Source organism: Bactrocera oleae, chromosome 2 (assembly GCF_042242935.1).
Source record: "Bactrocera oleae isolate idBacOlea1 chromosome 2, idBacOlea1, whole genome shotgun sequence".
Classification (NCBI taxonomy): Eukaryota; Metazoa; Arthropoda; class Insecta; order Diptera; family Tephritidae; genus Bactrocera; species Bactrocera oleae.
Window position 1 is genome coordinate 96,792,510 of NC_091536.1, and position 19,346 is coordinate 96,811,855.

General features: G+C 37.0%; 2 protein-coding genes and 1 long non-coding RNA gene across 3 annotated transcripts; 2 read left to right on the plus strand and 1 right to left on the minus strand.

Moving 5' to 3' along the window:
• Positions 1 to 596: 596 nt before the first annotated feature.
• PKD (serine/threonine-protein kinase D3) lies at positions 597 to 19,208 on the plus strand. The gene is made up of 10 exons (XM_014230759.3): positions 597 to 2,087; positions 10,796 to 11,360; positions 13,953 to 14,097; positions 14,187 to 14,324; positions 14,388 to 14,569; positions 15,145 to 16,249; positions 16,318 to 16,526; positions 16,831 to 17,176; positions 17,235 to 17,417; positions 17,490 to 19,208. The coding sequence occupies exons 2-10, from the start codon at positions 11,235 to 11,237 to the stop codon at positions 17,681 to 17,683; spliced, it is 2,628 nt and encodes an 875-aa protein (XP_014086234.2). The 5' UTR covers positions 597 to 2,087; positions 10,796 to 11,234; the 3' UTR covers positions 17,684 to 19,208.
• Positions 2,033 to 3,148, minus strand: LOC118679880 (uncharacterized). Its single transcript, XR_004975409.2, has 2 exons — positions 2,466 to 3,148; positions 2,033 to 2,407 (listed from the first exon to the last, which is right to left on the minus strand). It is a non-coding gene; the product is annotated as an uncharacterized lncRNA (long non-coding RNA).
• Positions 6,694 to 7,534, plus strand: LOC106614843 (uncharacterized). Its single transcript, XM_070106092.1, has one exon. The coding sequence runs from the start codon at positions 6,763 to 6,765 to the stop codon at positions 7,396 to 7,398; it is 636 nt and encodes a 211-aa protein (XP_069962193.1). The 5' UTR covers positions 6,694 to 6,762; the 3' UTR covers positions 7,399 to 7,534.
• Positions 19,209 to 19,346: the final 138 nt, after the last annotated feature.

The following is a 19,346-nucleotide window of genomic DNA, read 5'->3' on the forward strand; positions in this document are numbered from 1 at the left end:
TAAGTTCTGCTGCACACTCGCTTTGCTACAACCGTACGCAAGCTGAGCATGAAAGCGAGTTAACGGCGGTAATGAATGCAATGCCAAACAAAAGCCACAAGTAGCAAATGCTTGAAGGAATTTTTGTTGGCGTCATTGCAACTCACTCGTTTCGCTTCCAAACCAAACTGGTAGAAAGAATATACTTAAATGTATACATATGTACATATGCATGTGTGTATGCGTGTATGTGTGTATGTATGTGTAGCTTAAGTGTGGATGAGCACCTCTGTCATATTGAATACATATGGACTTTCGTTGGCTTGACATACGAATATGGCAAGTTACACACACACACACATACTCTTTATTTACCAACAGTTAACGGAGGTACGAGGCTTCGTCGCGGAAGGTGGCAGCATAAAATTTAGCTACTAAGTTCAATCCTATATAATATCTTATATAAAGTTTTACCTCATATAATAAATAAAAAATTAGCGGTTTTTAGCTAGTTTTAGTAGTGCTGAGGCTTGTCTAACATATGTTATATGAATATGAATTGTTTTTCAACCAGAATTGTAAAAATATATAATTTAATAAAAAAATTCCTTTCATTTTAACCATGAAAATAGACTCAGCGCACACAAAAACCAAACTAGAACTCCGATAAATCAGCGACAAAATTTCTCCTAATTCTTTTTTCGTTTTACTTCCCCTCACAAAGCATTTAGCTAGAGTTTACTCAATATTAGAGCAATGTTATTTAATTAAAATTTTCGAATGCGCATATTGTACATAGCAGACAAGATCACATGCAGACACAAGATTAAATACAATATATTGTATTATTTCAGTATCTTGCTTTCAGCTTCTGCTGCTTCATGCACACATTTTGCTACCACACTAACTAGTTGTTTTCGATACTTTTTATTATTATTTTCTTTTATTTTTTTATTTGTGGTAAAACGAGTTTTCAAACTGTGAGTTGGAGTTCGCTATTTTTTTTGCTTGCTTAACTCGCCTTGTCTGATTCTCTCATGTGCATACATCAGCTACATCGGCTTACCAATCTAAGCGCGTATTGGTGTTGACTGCTGGCGCAAACTTCTGGCCAAGCAGCCAGGCGCTCGTCATACATTCGTACGTCGTGAACTGAGCTGAGCGGTCGCTTTTGTACTTAACTTGGCTTAACACTACTTCCAATGCCCGACATTGCTCATTCGACGCTTGTGAGTTAAAACATTTAATATTTCATAGCACATGTTTGGTAGTTATTAAATTTGTTCCATGAAAGCTGTGCTTTTGCTAAAAATATAAAAATTCTGGTGAAAATTCGAAGTGAAAAATAAAGTGAAAACCTAGAAGAGCGAGAAAGTTGTGAAAATAACTGTGCATTAAAGCGTGCCAGCATACCGTTTGCACAAGCCATCAAATACACAAATACATATGCATATAAATATATATATATACGTATATGTATATAGATTTTTTGTGTCGCCTGATGCAAGGGTGTGTGTGTGCAGCGTTTGAATGCACTTGTAGACGCCACGACCAGCTACCAACGGCACTTACCGCAGCTAACGCTGGGTATATAATGTAAATATTTACGTCGGACTAATAAAAAGTGCTTTAACGGTAGTTTTAATAAGCCAAGTGAACAGTACAACAAAAACAACAAAAAAGAGAAACAACGCTTAAAATAGCAAAGAAAAAGTGAAAAAGTTTAAAAACAAATAGCGGAAACAGCAAGAACCCTCTAAAAGGCCAAGAGCAGCAGAGTTACCACAAAAGAACCGTTAGTAATAGCCATTCAGACACGGGAGTTTGGTTATATATAGCCATTAGACGTTAAACAAAAACAAAGTGCAAGCAACTAAATGAAGCTAAGGATAAGTATAAGAGAGCAATAACAACAACACCAACACTACTAACACAACAGTTAGAATTGGCGACAACAGCATCAGTAATAGTGATAATAAGAGCATTATCACTAAAGAGCCAGCACGTTGTGGACAAAATATTAACAACAGCGCCCATAAAAACAACAACAATTTCCCATAATTCAAAACGACCATCGTTTAATGACTACAGCACAACAACAATTTCACGTAAGTAATGAGCAATTGCCCGTAGATTCAGCTAGCTTGTCTACTGACCAAATCTCTTCTTCTCCAACCCCCTGTACTCGTGCAAAATTAAGCTTCATGTCATTACCAATATATTTAAATCGATTCGAGTAACAACAATTGTTATTCGTCTCATGCTAAGCATTTTATTGGCGCTCAGAATCTGTCGTTAAAATTGTAAGTGCTGAAATGCCGTGAGGTTAGACATATATCTTAAAACATACCCGGTAGGACAGCATTGGATAAAATACCAGCAAGCACTTCAAACATCTAAAGTGTTGCTGTAAATTAAATTGCCTACTCTGTCGACAAATAAAGCATATTATTCACATTTTTCAATACATATATGTAACTACTTACTTATATAATATAATATATTCGTACAATACAGGCGGCAGATGTGTTTGTCACTCAATTTCGGCAATTGTGAGGTAAAGAGGTCATCTACTTTCGCGCTCAAGCTTCGGGCTCATATTTGACGCTGAATTGCAATCAAACTACAAATGATAATTGCAAAAAAAATTTTCATAGTAATTAATTGTAATATTTGAATACAGAAAAACACATTTTTTTTTAACTCTGCGCTTGGCGCGTCTTTGAAGGCCCCACTGCCGGTGTGTCGAAGTCAAATTCTTGGCAATAGATTTCATCTTCAAAATCCTAAAACTTTGAAAAAATGTCTACCTAATTTCGATTATCCCCACTTATGACTAGACTCAGGTGACCATAGCTGTGCCGGCAAAATCCGAAACGGTTTTATCTAGTAATCGATTTTTTCCATATTATATAATAATTCGCAGAAAATCGCGACATAGATAATAGGTGAGAGAGCAACACAATTATATTCAATTCATTTAATTTTTTTTCTAAGCCCAGGACGGCCGGAACGCTTAACTCGGATTCCGGACTGTTCCGGCCAAACCGGGACGAATGGTCAGCTAAGACTAGACACAATCTTTTTTGAATATCTGATAAAATGGCAGCGATGTAAAAGTCCTTTTTATGATCATAATTCACATGCTAAAAAAATCGTAAAAACATCGAAAAAGCTCGAGTCTAAACGTAACAATTTAGAGATTTCGAATATCAGATTCAGATAACTACAATGCAAAAAAACATCAATTTTTTTAACCGCAAAGTCAGACAACCCTCTGAGAGCACTCGATGGCAACTTTCAAGTCCTATTCAAATCTATGTTTTAATTTCATATATTTATAGCATATATTATTACCTGAAATTAACGGCAAACTGATATATACTCGTACATATATACAGTATTATATACTTTTGCTAAGTAAGGTTATGTATGTATGTTAAAAAGCGAAATTTTTAATCGACTTAATTTCGTCCTATCGGGTTCTATATGTAAATAAGTATGCACTTGCTGCTTGTGTGCTTTTTCTTGCTCAAGTTTATGGCGCAAAACTCGGCATCTCTAACATCATCCTACTTATATGCCAAATACTTTGCTCCAACATTATATGTACATATATATAGATATTTTTTTGTAAGTTTTGGCTTCAAATTCTCTTCTTTTCGCTATACATACAGTTTATAAGTTGGCTGACATCTTTTGCTTTCACATCAAGTCACCAGACGCCAAATGTGGACACCAGAATGCGAATGAGAAGCGTTGCAGACACGAAAAAACATTGTACGCAACACTAGAAGGTATTTTAATTGCTGCGCCTGTCAACAATGCGCCCTTTTGCAGAGCATACAAGCTGTTACACACATACAAGTATGTGTAAGTGGCCGATCACCTCGTGAGCTTTGTATCCGCAAACGGAAAGCCACAGCGCCAAACTCTTGCTCTGCTTTGTGGCTGGAAAGTAGTGATTCAATTGAAAACTGAGCCCCGCACTTACATTCAGGCACCGTCTGTGTAATTATAAGCACAGCGTGTCTCGTTGCTCTGGTTTTACCTTTCAAGAGCAGTCACCACCAGCAGCCGCAACAGCAACAGCAACAATCTTGCATTATCCATCGATACACCTACTTAAAAATTTAGAAAGCAGTTTGTGATAATTTTTTTGGTTTACTTACATTTGGTTTGCTCTTGGTAGATTTTGCTTAGTACGGCTGCTCGACTCTTCAACCGCCCGTTTCATGGTCTAGCGCACTGACCGCTTAGCTTTTATGGTTTTTTTTCCAGTTAAATTGCTTTTGTGTGGAATGCTGTTAACTGCCATATTTAGGGCATTCTTTTGTGTGTTGACTTTGGTGCCACGAACGACATTGCCTATTCATTTTGATTGAACATTTTGGTTTGGGAGTTTTCACGTTTGAACGCGGGTCACAAGTGCTTTGAAGCCAAGGTCGATTTAGTGGTTAAATGGCACTCGGTGTAAATACGAGTACACTTTTATGGAGTGAAGTAGTTTCGAAGATTCAAATAACACATTATAATGGGAATGTAGGTATATAGCCTTTTTAATCCAGGTTGGATCCGGGAAGATTACGGACATAGCACCATCCTTAACCAGCTAAACATAGGCAAATAAGAATATATCCTTAGATTCTTTCGGTGTTCTTAGTCACTTTCGGGTGAGGGTTCCCTCTAAACTTAAATGGGGAAAAGGTTTAGTAGGGGAAGAGGATAATACTTCTATCTAAGGGGTCCAAAATGAACTGCGGAGTAGAGGCGGATTTCTATTCGCCTACCAAACTCAGCCAGCATCTTTCAAGAGTCCTAGGTGTTGAACAACTACGGGAGGATAGAGAAAGCGATCATAAACACAGACAGTCAGGCGACAGGGTTAATTCCAATGTAGTCAACAACTGCAGGATGACTTTAAACTCACTGGCAGGTCAACTCCACTTGTCCGGGTTCCCGGTCACGGGAACATTTTCGGCAACGAAAAGACAGACGAGTTTACAAAGCTAAGAGCTTATTTAGACGAATCCGCGGCGGAATAAATACCATGCCCGCTGGAAACGATCAAAAGAGAGCTTTATATTCATTTTGAACAAATAACTCAGAGCAGATGGAACTCAATAACAGGCGGCAAGATAACAAAGCAGTCATGACCCAAATATGACAAGAATAGAACTAAGAAACTACTATTTAGGTACAGAAATAGTACAGACTTTCAGCTACTATAACGTGGCACTGGCCTGTTGAAGAGCATGCGCTAAAAATGGGCCAGCCTTATAAGAATATGTAGTTGCTGCAGCAAGGTAGAACGGAATACCGATAGCCAGCTCCACCACAAACCCGACACAAAATACTTGGAGCCCATCAGGCACCAAACCCTGAACGGTCGTCCACAAAAAACATAACGGATATGAATAGTTTCGTTGAGAACACTAAATGATTTAAACGCAATGATGAAACGGAATAACAAGATTATAAGGTCCTACGACAGGCTATGGTGGCAGCACTCCTACCTATAATAAGCTCATTCGTGTTTCAATACTATTTCATATTAATCGCCGAATTTTGGCAGAATGAAGATTTATAAAATAAAATATCGAAATAGGAAGATATTTTCGATGATTATTTAATTTTCCGTGTAGACACCTCACCTGAGGATAATTGCTTAAGTTGAGAATAAGGTAAAGATTCAATAACCTACGGTCGAAAAAACTAATAAAAATTTGACAAAATGGCGGCGTTTTAAAAAAAAATTATTTAAACTTAAAACTTTCGTCGTTTTTGACCCATCAAATATTTGATTCAACTGGTAGGTAATTTTTTGGAGAACTGCATATTATATATTCAGAACATGCAGCAAAAAATGCTGTTTCGAGAAAAACGCGTTAAAAATAAGCTAATAAAGCTGGCTACACTTTAGAAGCCTGTAAATAAAAAAATGTAAATTGTAGAATTTTGTATGTTATTTTTAAAGGTATAACCTATCGAAATATGAAAAAATCGCTTATTTTTATTTCATACAGGGGTGTGCCTCTTAATACCGCTACATGGCATCCACCGCTGATGCTTAAAAACATTTTCCTGCCATCTTTTAAAGAAGATATCGAAAATCCAAGTTGTTTTCAACATATGGAATCATATTACTATTTTTGTACTACTTACTCGAAAAGTTTACTCCCATCAACCACTTAAGACTTTAAGTTTATGAATGAGATATTAATATTTATAATCTTCTTTATATAATTTCCTCACAATGTTGTACACTTCATTCATGCGGTACACAAAAATATGAATCATTCGCTAATTTTTATCCTTATTTGCAATTTTCTAGAATATTTATGTATTATTCTACATATTTGTATACATACCGAAAATGCATAACACAATTCGAATTCCTATATTGTAAATATCCATTTGGAACTGAGCGCATTTTCAACCAATCGAAGAATTTCAAAATGAAAAATAATGCCGAATTAAGCGCAGCGTACTGTTACGCAGTAGAACACACAGCGCTCGAGCACAAGCTACTTTTCTCTTTCCTAGTCGGCACCTCGCTAACAAATTACGAATTGACGCAACAAAAGTTGTTGCTTATGAAAGTGTACTTAACTTAAATAACCTTGCTTTCAGTGGGTCTGGCAGCACTGTACACATTCAATGACAATGAAAGTGTTATATTTGACAGTTCTACATTTCAATTTCAAAGTATTTATTTGTTTGGTCCTGTGGATATCTGTTGATATATTACTTTATAAATATTTACAGAAGTAACAAGTTGAAATGATTAGAACATCTCTCACGGATAGTGATGCAAGGCCAACTGATAGAAGCATGGAGTTATCTGCATCCGAAATAAATACTTCCCGCCTTCAGTGTTCTCAAACCTCAGTCTCAAGTGAAAGTGATCTGTCATTCTCATTATCAATTGAGCGTGATTTAGATGCACTTATAATTGATGATGAGCTTCCAGCATTTGAAATCCGGCTTATATCCCCGCTTGGCCGTACACCTTCGCCGATAGACACCAATGCAGAAGATTTACAAACACCAACTCGACTCCCGCAGCTGGATGATGATTCTACCCCTAGTGCTTGCCATAACGCGGATTTTGTTGCTCTTCAAGAAATCAACGCACTTATAAGTCCACCATCTGATAATGAAGACAGAAGGGAAAGTCTCAGCCGTTGTAATAGCCTCGAGACAATATTTGAAGGTGTATTCCTAAACACCCCTCCTAAGAACGCAAGCAATATACGTAGGATTAATTCAATGCGGAGTAATCTTATCGAAAAGAAGTTTATTGGTAGAATGAATAGTGGCAAAGAAAATCAAATACCAAATGGCATTGATTCAATTAGTCCATCCAGAAACAGCTACCAGTCCAAAGAACACGTTCCCGATGCGAATTTAAAGTAATGTACGGATTATTTAAATGGTTTAATATAATGCTTCCTAAAATAAAGAGTTTAAGATATACCGCTATTTAAAATAATTGTAACTCCAATATTATTGTAAAGATAAATAAATGCAATAAATTAATTTAAATACTAAATTTGTTTTTAATTGAATTAGGTTGTAAAAAATGTCAACGTAAGAGCAAACATTTAATTGCAGACTGCATTGTGTTGTAAGAAACCTTTTCTTAAACTTCAGATAATTGTGATTATTGTGAAATAATTAAATTATTCGTTAATAATCCTAAAACCAAACATTGTCTTAAAACTTATTTCCTTTTATAAAAAAAAAGTAACAAAATTAAATAAAACAAAAAAAAACAACACGTTAACTGTATAAATACAAAAGATTCCTTACAAGAAGTAGTTGTTGTTGTTGTTGTTATAACGATTATCTAATCCCCGTTTGGGTGATAAATTCTAGATTCGTTGTCGTCGAGGTCATCTAACGGAAGGCCCAGGAAACGAGCTGTTTCGACGGGGTCGGACCATAGGGAAAGGGGTGTTAGATGAGTGGGGTTTGTAGGGCATGCAAAGAGGTGGTTAGTGTCATGCGGAGACTCATTGCATGCAGGACATGTGTTTAGTATGTCGGGGTCTATTCTGGATAGGTAGGAGTTTAACCTGCTACAGTATCCAGAACGAAGTTGCGCGAGGGTCACTCTAGATTCGCGAGGCAACTCGAGCTCTGTGTCTGCAATGGGTGGTGGTTTGACTCGTATTACGCCATTCACTGAAAGGGAGTCGGTGAAGGTGTTAATGGCTCCACTGTGAATGGCGGTCAGTGCTTGTCTGAAGTTAGTTGCGTCCGAAGTCTGGTCGACGTGCTGTCTGATGTCGTCGACGTAGTCAAGGAAGGACCTCTTGATGTCCCTAGGAGGCTGCTCCGCTGCAAGCAGGCGTCTGCAGGGGTGGTTTCTGCGAAAACATCCCAGCAGAAACTGCTTGGAGAGGAGCTCATTATGTTCCTTAACCGGAAGCATACGGGCCTCACTGTGTAGGTGTTCGATTGGGGACATCAAGAGGCACCCCGTGATAGTCCGGAGTGCAGTGTTCTGACAAGTCTGGAGCTTCTTATTCTGCGTGTCACTACATCCAGGCGACCATATTGCGGCTGCATAATTGAGGACCGGCCGGCCGATTGCCTTGTATGTTGCCAACAACGTTTCTTTGTCCTTTCCCCATGAGCTGCCGGCAAGCGACTTGAGGATTTTGTTGCGGCTCTGTACTTTGGCAGTTATCGCGGTCGTGTGAGGAGTGAAAGAGCACAGACTGTCCAAAGTGACGCCTAAAATTTTAGGGTTATTTACTGTCGGAATTTTTGTGCCATCGACTGAAATGTTCAGGTCCAGTCTGTACTCCTTCGTCCAATTGGTGAAGATGGTCGCTGTGGATTTAGTGGGGGAGAGTGTTAAGTTCCTTGCAGAAAAGAAGCGAGAAAGATCGGAGAGGTAGCCGTTTACTTTTGAACACATGCCATCGATTCCATTGCCCGACGTCAATATCGTACAGTCATCTGCGTACGAGGTCATTGAAATTCCCGCTGGTGGCTGGGGGAGTTTCGAAATGTAGAAATTAAACAGTAGCGGGGAGAGGACACCGCCCTGCGGAACCCCCTGTTTAATTTTTCTGAGTTTGGAGTTTTGGTAGTGATTTTGATCGGTCTGTTTATATGGCATCTTTATTCTTTAGTGGTCTGATCTGAACAATTTTTTCGAACATTGTACCGTTGCCTTGGACAATAATCTATGCTAAATTTGATGAAGTTATCAAATAAAAAACTTTTCCATACAAAGACCTGATTTGATCGGTCAGTTCGTATGGCAGCTATATGCTACAATTCTGATAAATTAGGAGCTTCTTCAGAAAAAGAATACGTGGGCAAATTTCAGATCGTTGTCTCGTAAACTAAGGGACTAGTTTAAATACATACAGGCAGACGGACATGACTAAATCAACTAAGCTTGTCACATTTATATATAATATTATACGTACATATGTATGTGTCCATCGGTGTGTTACAAACTTCGTGGCAAACTTATTATACATTGACCAGGGTATAAAAATCAGATAGATCCACTACAGTAATAGAATATGGTATTATCGACCCGGTCTTCAACTCTAATAAATACGACATTTCATTAAAAATTATACTTTGTGATAAATTTATGACAGTCTTGAAATTGTAAAATATTTAATTCTTTAATAATATTATATATAGTGCGATGCCATCAATAATTTAAATAAATTTTTTGTGTTCGATGCTCTTTTTGCTTATTTCCTCCTCATGTCCTGATGGCACGAAAAATACCAAGAAGTTATTAAAAACAAAGTATTTTTGTTCATAATTATTATTATAATTTTTTTTTTTTTTGTTTTTTTGTTTTTTTGTTTTTTATACCGCTTTTCAGTTTGTTTTTAGTAGTTTCTTATCATATTATCATGTCATATCTAAACATATACTTGAAAACATATACAGACAAAGAAACTATGATCTCCAGGGAGAAGTCTGAGATTTATAGAAAAAAATTCAAATATGCACAGCCGTTTAAAAACATGCTTACAATTTTTGAAAACGAATTTCATACATACATATATGTATGTATGAAAATTAACTGGTTATACTTAGACACTTCATATATGTATAAATAATTCGAGCACAAATAAAAATAAATGTAATTCGTTGTTTGTATATACATACATATGTTTGTATGAGTAACACTTTGATATTCGATTTGTAGCCGGTGTACCAGTGTATGAGTGTCTTAGTCATCAAGCCGGAGATTGGAATTTACCTGTTTTATTCATTTGGCGGAATTTTTGAATAGCAATGAGAGTATGGCAACAGAATATGATCAATAAACGCTAGCTTATAGTTACTTAAATACATACATATGTACATACATACAACTTACTCATATGAATGTATGTGTTGAAGTTTGCAAAACCAACTCGCCCGCTACAAAAGCGCTTAGATCAGAATATTTCTATAAATTGTTAGTTAACTTCGATTATTCAATGGGCAAAACGGATTCATGGCAAATTGTATTACTTGACAGAATTAAATTAAAGATATTTCGTTGGACAATGCATAGGTATTATAGTTAGATATATAAGTATACAGATAATGCAATGTTATTTGTATTTAACCAATTAGTTATGATGAAAAAAGTGTCCACAAAGTGAATTATAGCTTGACAGGACTTCCTTGTGCACTGACCAAGAAAAAATAATTTCATAACTCATTATATCCGTAACGACAAATACTTATGTACATACATATGTAGCAACATTCCGCCACCCTACACCATTCAACTGCCTAACTAATATGAAATTACTGTTTATTTCTTTCCTTTTAGAGAAATTCATAAATCAAGCGAAGTAAACACCAGCAAAATATATAAGGGAACAACGTCCAGTCCAGTACAGTTATTTATTTGGGCCATTCATTGAAACAAGCCATCCACTTAACCACCTAAAACGATCACACTGAGCGATTATAAACTCAAAAAGACTCGCTAAGCAACAGACCTACCCACCGAAGGAAAATTATATACTTACATACCGACGAAAGTACAGAGAACCGGCGGATAAGGAAGTACATTTACCAGTCGAAACGAAGCATCAGGCTAATCTCAGTTTCTGCATTATTGTTGTGGCACAGGAGGAGTTTTCACAGTTGCACTGGCGCACTACAGACAACACTTCAATAGCACCAACAACCACAACAACGCCCCCAATTTCGTTGCCGGCGTTAGTGGTGGTGGTGTCGGTGCTGGCGCTGGAGTTCCTGCCATTATGGAAGGCCCCGAGGTGACTTTCCTCTTTCAATTTGGCAGTTTGCGCGATGCTGTTTCTGTGGCCGCCAGCAGTTTGACGCTGAAGTCGCTTAAGGACTTAGCATGTGAATTTATCAATACAAAGGTGAGTTCGTTTCGCTGTCATTTACACAAGCGGCTGCGGCTATACGCAATATGTAATTTTGTGACGACTTAAATTTGCATAAACTTTACGTTCTGGGTTGTCTCAAAAACCACACCTTACGGCTAAATTGCTACTTCCACTTCCATATATGTTTGTATGTATGTGTGCGATTGTTGAAGTATGCGTGTGGCGGCAAACTGAAGTCCTTAGAGTTTTGTTGATAGATTACTTATTTTTACCGTAATGTTTTAGTAATGTTTTAATCATACTGATTAGGTTATTGCTGAATGCTATGAGCACAGATGCTTACGTTAGCAATGGGAGGGATAAGCCTTATCTTATCTTATTAATATATAATACATGCACATACATACACGCTGTATTCATTATTATTTTTCGCATTTTTATACTTCATTGTATTACCGTTTACCTCCTGGCTTGTCTCAGTCATCATTTATGTTTGAAAAGATGATGAAACCGCATTTGACAAAGCATTTAATTTTCGAGGAGCTCAGTTGCAGTATAAATATTTCATAGCTTCGTATATAAAGTGGCAAATAAATTTCGCTATACGAGTGTTTATCTCCCTATGCTGGCACTATATTTATGTACTGCCATAAATCGAACACGTAGGAACATAAAATATTTACAAAAATATTTTGCACGTTTGTATATACATAGGTACATATATATTCTCTACGACCCATAAATTACAAGTCTTAAATCTTTAAGATCTTATATGTAATATTTTTCACAAACAAATTAGTATTAAAAAATTACTTGAACAACAGCGGTTTCTCGGCCCAGCAATTATAACAGACTCCTTTGGAAGGAAAAATGTTAAACTCTAAGAATTTCCCTGCAGAGTAGAATTTTTCAAAAACATTAAGCAGTTTATAATCTCTTTATATCGTAGATTTTCCACAGAAATAGCAGATAAATCAATGAGAAAGAGGCTCACGTAAAATTAATTACGTCTAAAATAAAATATATGAACGCCATCTAAAATGAACAGTTAAATTATAAAAACTCTCGCTGTGAGTAACATGAATAATACCATATAAAGCAAGGTCTCCACTTAAATTAACAACTAATTTGAGTGGTATTAGGACAATAAACGCTGAATTTTAAAATATATTTCTATTTAAGAATAATAAGCTCTTATATACATTTATCGCACTATAATCTCTAGAGAAAAAAACGATAACCGACCCTAACATAACTGTCTTGTACGGTCGCAATCGAAGCAAGTTGTTGACATGCCCTTTTGGACGTTGCGCCCTAGATTGACCGTGTTGCCGCGAATGTCACGTGCCCACCGCACATTAATTGCCAGGCATTAATTATTTTATTTTATTACAGCATATTTTCCGGACGACCGCCGACTTTCGCAATACGCAGCCGACCTTTCCACAATGTATTTAATTCGATTTGCTACACATTCAATTATTTATGACGGGGGATATGGTACTCGGTATTTATTCAACACATGCATACAAACATAAATACTTGAGTCTGATCGCACACACATACATATGTATATATGTGTGTGTATTCAGAAGTCAGATATCAAAAGTAGGAGTAAATATCTGTAGGAGCAGTCGCTTTAATATTAAATTCGCTTCGGATAAAAGTGGAATGAGGTCTGAATATTGCATATCATCAAAGTAATATCATAATTAGAAATGACATGGGGATTTTTGTAGCAATGTCACATGTTGATGGACTCGCAATGTTATTGCACTTATCCAAATGGGAAAGCTTATTTATTTACAAGTGAGTTCTAGTGGAAAATTACTATAAACGATAAATGGACGGGGAATAAAGACACCCATTTTGTTTGGTATTAAGCATTTAGATTACCTACATACATACATACAAACATACATATATGATGATAATTTAGGTGAAATAGAGCATTGCGTAGGACCCTTATTAATAATGGATTATAATGATTCAAAGACTGCGTATGTAGTCGCTCCTGGGCTCCGTAATAATCTCAATATGCTAACTGTATTCATATATTATGTAATATTAATTATATAGTAAGCGCCTTGCATTGCAAATTATTTTATAATTTCTCTTCACTCTTCTCTTAATTCTATTTACGTATACATGACAAGGGAAGTGTTACCTAAACGATTCCTTGTTTTGCCTGATTACGTCCTTGCTCTCTTGCTGGTAGGAATATGGCTCCAATTTGTGGACCTTTACTCGCTGAATATACATAATAACCCCGCACAAATTAAACTACAAAACTCAAATTTAAAATTTTCAAATTTCAAATGTACCAAACCGGTTGGTTGAACTCTGATATAAAATTGGTCGCAATCTGTCCATATATTCCCCTATCAACGGAACGGGACGGACCCGGATTTATAGCTAGCCAAGCTTAGTCAGCACAGCATCATTCCTCAAAATTATTTGAAAAAGTGCTCTTTCTCCATATTTCCGGTGGACTGTACACCTAAATAATTGATTTTCTTGAAATTAAGTTTATACCGAACTTATCGACTAAAATTCGGAATATCTCAATACAATAAATTTTAACGTTACTTACTCATTACTATTATCATCATTTTTGTTTTTCAGATACCCGACAGTGGTTTGACACATTTACCAGAACGTGTGCTACTTTTTCGTCATGACTACAACAGTCCAAATGTGTTGCACATTATCAACTCGGCTTCGGAAGTAGTCGACGAGACTTTGGTAGAAATTGTACTGACAGCCAGCCGTAAGTATAATCATTTGAATAGATCAAAAGCTTCAGCTTTTGCAAAACGAACGTTTGATTGTCATGTGTCCTTTTCCTGTCTCACACAGCTATTTTGTATCCCACATCGGAAATGCCAACACTAAAACCACATACGCTCAATGTACATTCGTACAAAGCGCCAACATTTTGTGATTTTTGTGGTGAAATGCTGTTCGGCTTGGTGCGCCAAGGACTCAAATGTGATGGTGAGCTTGTTGCTTTTATAGAAAATACAAAATACCATTCAATATAATTCTCCCGATCAACAGGTTGCGGCCAAAACTATCATAAACGCTGTGTGGTAAAAATACCCAACAATTGCAGTCGCCCGAATGATTCAACCTCGAGACGTTCGTCGGCTCTACAGCCGCCACGCAGTCCTTCGGGTGGTTCAACACAATCACTAATCTCGAACGAGGACCAGGCGCGAAGTGATGGCGGTAGCTCACTGGTAAAGCGAATGTCAGATCTGATGAGCGATATAATTAAGAATTAGACTGTTAGATGAGAGCACTTGTAGAGAAATACAGAGAGCAATCGAAAGATTAGGAAAACAACACTTAAAAGACTAAACTAATTATCAAATTGAAAGCATTGAAAACATTCTCGTTAACAATTTAAAAAGTGTTGAATTTGTTATTTTATATATACTCTTAGTTTCTAGTTGGTGTGGGGTAGTTTAGAATACAGTCGAATACTCTCTCGAAAAATATGATTGTGAAGATTACTCTACTGCGATCTGGTTTAGAGCATTTACAAAAAATTTATACAAATATTAATTATTTTATACTTTTTATTATTCAATATTATATAATATAAACAAAGACATTTTATACCAATTTTGCAAAAAACTTAATAAAGATATGAAAATTAAATGGATATGTTGTTTTTTGATTTATCGTTTTCATTTTGCAATCGTAAATACTCTACGCCAGATCACTTAGTGAAGCTTAAAAATGCAAAATCTTTTTTGTTCTAATTTACTTTCAATTCTTTCTTTCTCCTACACTTTTGTTATATCTTTAGAATGTACCGCATTATCGCAGTCACAGTCGCTCTCCGTCCTCAAGTAGCCGTAATGGTACCCATGGCAGTAATCATTGCCTCGGCGCCAATATATCCATGTACACACCCACGTTTGCTTACGCCGAAAAAATACGCATTCCACACACCTTCATGGTACACACATATGGCATACCGACCGTATGTCAATACTGCAAGAAACTGCTGAAGGGTCTGTTTAAGCAAGGTCTACAATGTAAGGATTGCCAATACAATGCGCATAAGAAGTGTTTAGACAAAGTGCCACACGACTGTACCGGAGAGCGACAGTTACAAGTAAACGATTTTGCGGACAACACGCCCACACATGGGCATGCATCGAAAGCGGGTGACAACTTCTTCCGCGAAGAGTTCGATGACAGTGATTTCGAGGACAATCCGTCGCCAAGTGCTAGCGGTGGCTATATGAGTAGCGCGACACATAAGTATGGTACAGCGGCTACTGGAGCAAAATCTGTACGTACAGGTGCGCCAAAGACCACAACGAATGCCCACAATTCTCCACCGGAATTGGTTAATGGGCTGGTCGGTAGCACGGATGGGCGCGGTGCATATACGGATTCACGTAGCGCCGGCGAAGGACAGTCAATTGATGGCCAATCGGAGCAATCGAGCTCCTCATCATCGCCCAGTGCCAATATACCTTTAATGCGTATCGTACAATCAGTGAAACACACAAAGAAACGTGGCGGCCAAGCCATCAAAGAGGGTTGGCTGGTCCACTATACCAGCTTAGATAAAACAGTGAAACGATACTATTGGCGTTTGGATTCGAAAACTCTAACGCTGACACTGTTCCTCTCCGAACAGGGTAGTAAATATCATAAAGACATACCGCTATCTGAAATTCAAGGTATAGACACAAATCGCGATTTGCGCGTAGACAACAACTTTTGCTTCGAACTTAAGACAGCTTCGATCAGCTATTATGTGGGACAAGATCCATTGGTGGGCATACGTGAAGAACAAGCGGTAAGACTGCCGCCCTCAGACAGCGGAATTGGCTCCGACATTGCCAAGAGCTGGGAGACAATCATCAGGCAGGCCTATATGCATGTAACAAATACACGTAAGTACAGCCGTTCCGACCAGAGCTGTTGTACATTTACTACAAGGTTTAGTATGCTTTGTTCACAGAATGCTGTGAGTCTGAAGAAAACGTACAGGATATGGGACAGCTGTATCAAATATTCCCGGATGAGGTGCTTGGTTCGGGTCAATTTGGTGTTGTTTACGGTGGTGTTCACAAAAAAACCAAACGTGAAGTGGCCATTAAAGTGATCGATAAGTTGCGGTTTCCTACCAAGCAGGAAGCACAACTCAAAAATGAAGTTGCCATATTGCAGGTTAGTTTCGAAAATTTATTTCTATATTAATCTTTAAACATACAGAATATTTGGCATACATTTTTAATATAAGGCACCTGAAATAGATGTACCATTACCTTAAAATATTCTTGGTACTTAATAGTGATTCACTGATATTCCTTGTAGCTACAAGAATCCGCGTCCATTCCGGTCACGTAGACCTGGACTTGGAACAGTACCTCTTTTTCATTTGTAAAATTAGCTGAACCGTATTTATGACTTCAATATAAATTTAGTCTTTTCTTTTATATATTTTTGTATAACATGGATTTTTTTCTTGCAGAACATTTCACATTGTGGTGTTGTGAATTTGGAGCGCATGTTTGAGACGCCTGAACGAATATTTGTCGTGATGGAAAAGCTTAAGGGTGATATGTTGGAGATGATTCTTTCGCACGAGCGCGGACGTCTCAGCGAACGAGTAACGAAATTTCTCATTACACAGATACTCATAGCCCTAAAACATTTGCATAGCAAAAATATTGTGCATTGTGACTTGAAGCCGGAAAATGTCTTGCTCTCCTCCGACGCCGAATTCCCACAAGTCAAACTGTGTGATTTCGGTTATGCCAGAATTATTGGTGAGAAATCATTTAGGCGCTCAGTTGTGGGAACACCAGCCTACTTGGGTGAGTATAATTTAACTCTGGTCGTTTTGGTAAAAAAAAACTTGCAATATTTTCACAGCACCTGAGGTGTTGCGCAACAAGGGCTACAACCGCTCATTGGATATGTGGAGTGTTGGTGTTATAATTTATGTCAGTTTGAGCGGCACGTTCCCCTTCAACGAGGAGGAGGATATAAATGATCAGATCCAAAATGCCGCTTTCATGTATCCCCCAAATCCATGGAAGGAGATCTCCTCTAATGGTATGCAGACAGCACACTCTCCAAACATCCACACTGATGTGTATATATATTAATTCTATCTTAACCTTTTAGCCATCGATCTCATCAACAATCTGCTACAGGTGAAGCAGCGGAAGCGCTACACGGTCGATAAAAGTCTACAGCATTATTGGCTTCAAGATAAGCAAACCTATAGAGACTTGCGCAATTTGGAGGGTCAAGTGGGCACACGCTATCTAACGCATGAGGCGGACGACATACGATGGGCCAGTAGCGGTGACATGTGACCTGTTGATGTAGAAACCGATAAAGCCGATAAACAGGAAACAAACCACGAAGACAAAGTGCAACAAGAGGATAAACACCAACAGCAATTTGCACAATTGTCAGTCGGTGAGCAACAACGACCACGTCAACGTCAAAAGTCATCCATAGAACAACAACCACATCAACACCAACAAATCGATGCTGAATCTTGTGGGTGTCGCAGTTTACCCAACACGCCAAAGGTGGAAGCTATCGGTGATAAGGCCATCAAATGGATGCGTGGTCATCTGTGTCGGAATGTGAAATGAGATGATTTATATACAAACACGCATACATAGATAAACAAAGTACGTGACGTGAATATGAAATCTAATTTGAAAATCCTTAGAAAAAGCCATGAAAGCATAACAAATTTTTCGTGAATATTTATAGAAATTAGTGAACTAACTACAACTACTACATACATATTATATATATGTACATACATAGTACGCATATACAAAATTCTCTAAAGTGCCCAATAGGCGAATTTGTTTCTTTACAAATTTATCTATAACTAACATATGAACAAAAAGTCCAGTAATCGAATTATAGTAGTATTTACAATTGTCGGCTATGGAAGCACATATTGCTCTAATTCTTAAAGCGTGCGCTAATCGAAAGCAAATAAAATTATTATTATTACCTGAAGCAAGGGACTCTATGCAACTTGATTATACAAAATATCGCTAGTTATTGGTAAAATTTGATTCTTAAAATATTTGTCTAACTTATTTTTTATACGCTGAACAAGGTATATTAAGTTTGCCACGAAGTTTGGAACACCCAAAAAGAAACGTCGACCCCTGTGAAATATATACAAAAATGATCAGCATGACAAGCTGCGTCGATTTAGTCATGTCCGTCTGTATGTCTGTTTATATGCCAACTAGTTCCTCAGTTTTTGAGTTATCGATATAAAGTTTTAAACACGTTTTTTTCTCCCCAAGAAGCTGCACGTTTGTCAGAACCGCCGATATCGGCCCACTAAAACGTATAGCCTATAAAGAAGCTTTTTCTTGTTTATTTCCTCAGATTAAGCACGTTTTCGGCAATGGAGCACTGTAACTGCAAATGTTTATAGTATATAGAATTTTCCTCTAAACCGTACCTTACTCGATTTTCGTATGGAATTGTAATTGACTTTTACTTAGAATACTTATAAACACAACAAAAAAGGAAAATAATTAAATTACACTTATAAATAAACACATTTAAATATTACTAAGTATGCCAAATAATGGCAAATAAATTACAAATGCTTACAACAACTAAACCATAGTGCTAAATTTTTTCTCCGAATTCTATACACCAAACCTATAAAGGGATAGATAATACCATTATAATAGATTAACAAAAACCAAACATAGACTCCATGCTATATATTCTATGTATAATTATTACGATCGCTAAGATCAGTCTTATGATATAATGTGTTATAAGTATGGTGCGCATCTTTATTTTTTGAAATAAATATTGAATATTTTGCTAATAAGCAAAATGTAATTGTTTATCGTTTTGTAAGATAAATCCAGAAAGTAACTGGTAAGTTTTTTAATTAATGAACAAAGACCACGTCTATTCTACATTGTGATTATAATTACTTGTCATTTTTCGGATTTTAAAATGGAAAATTTGAAGTAA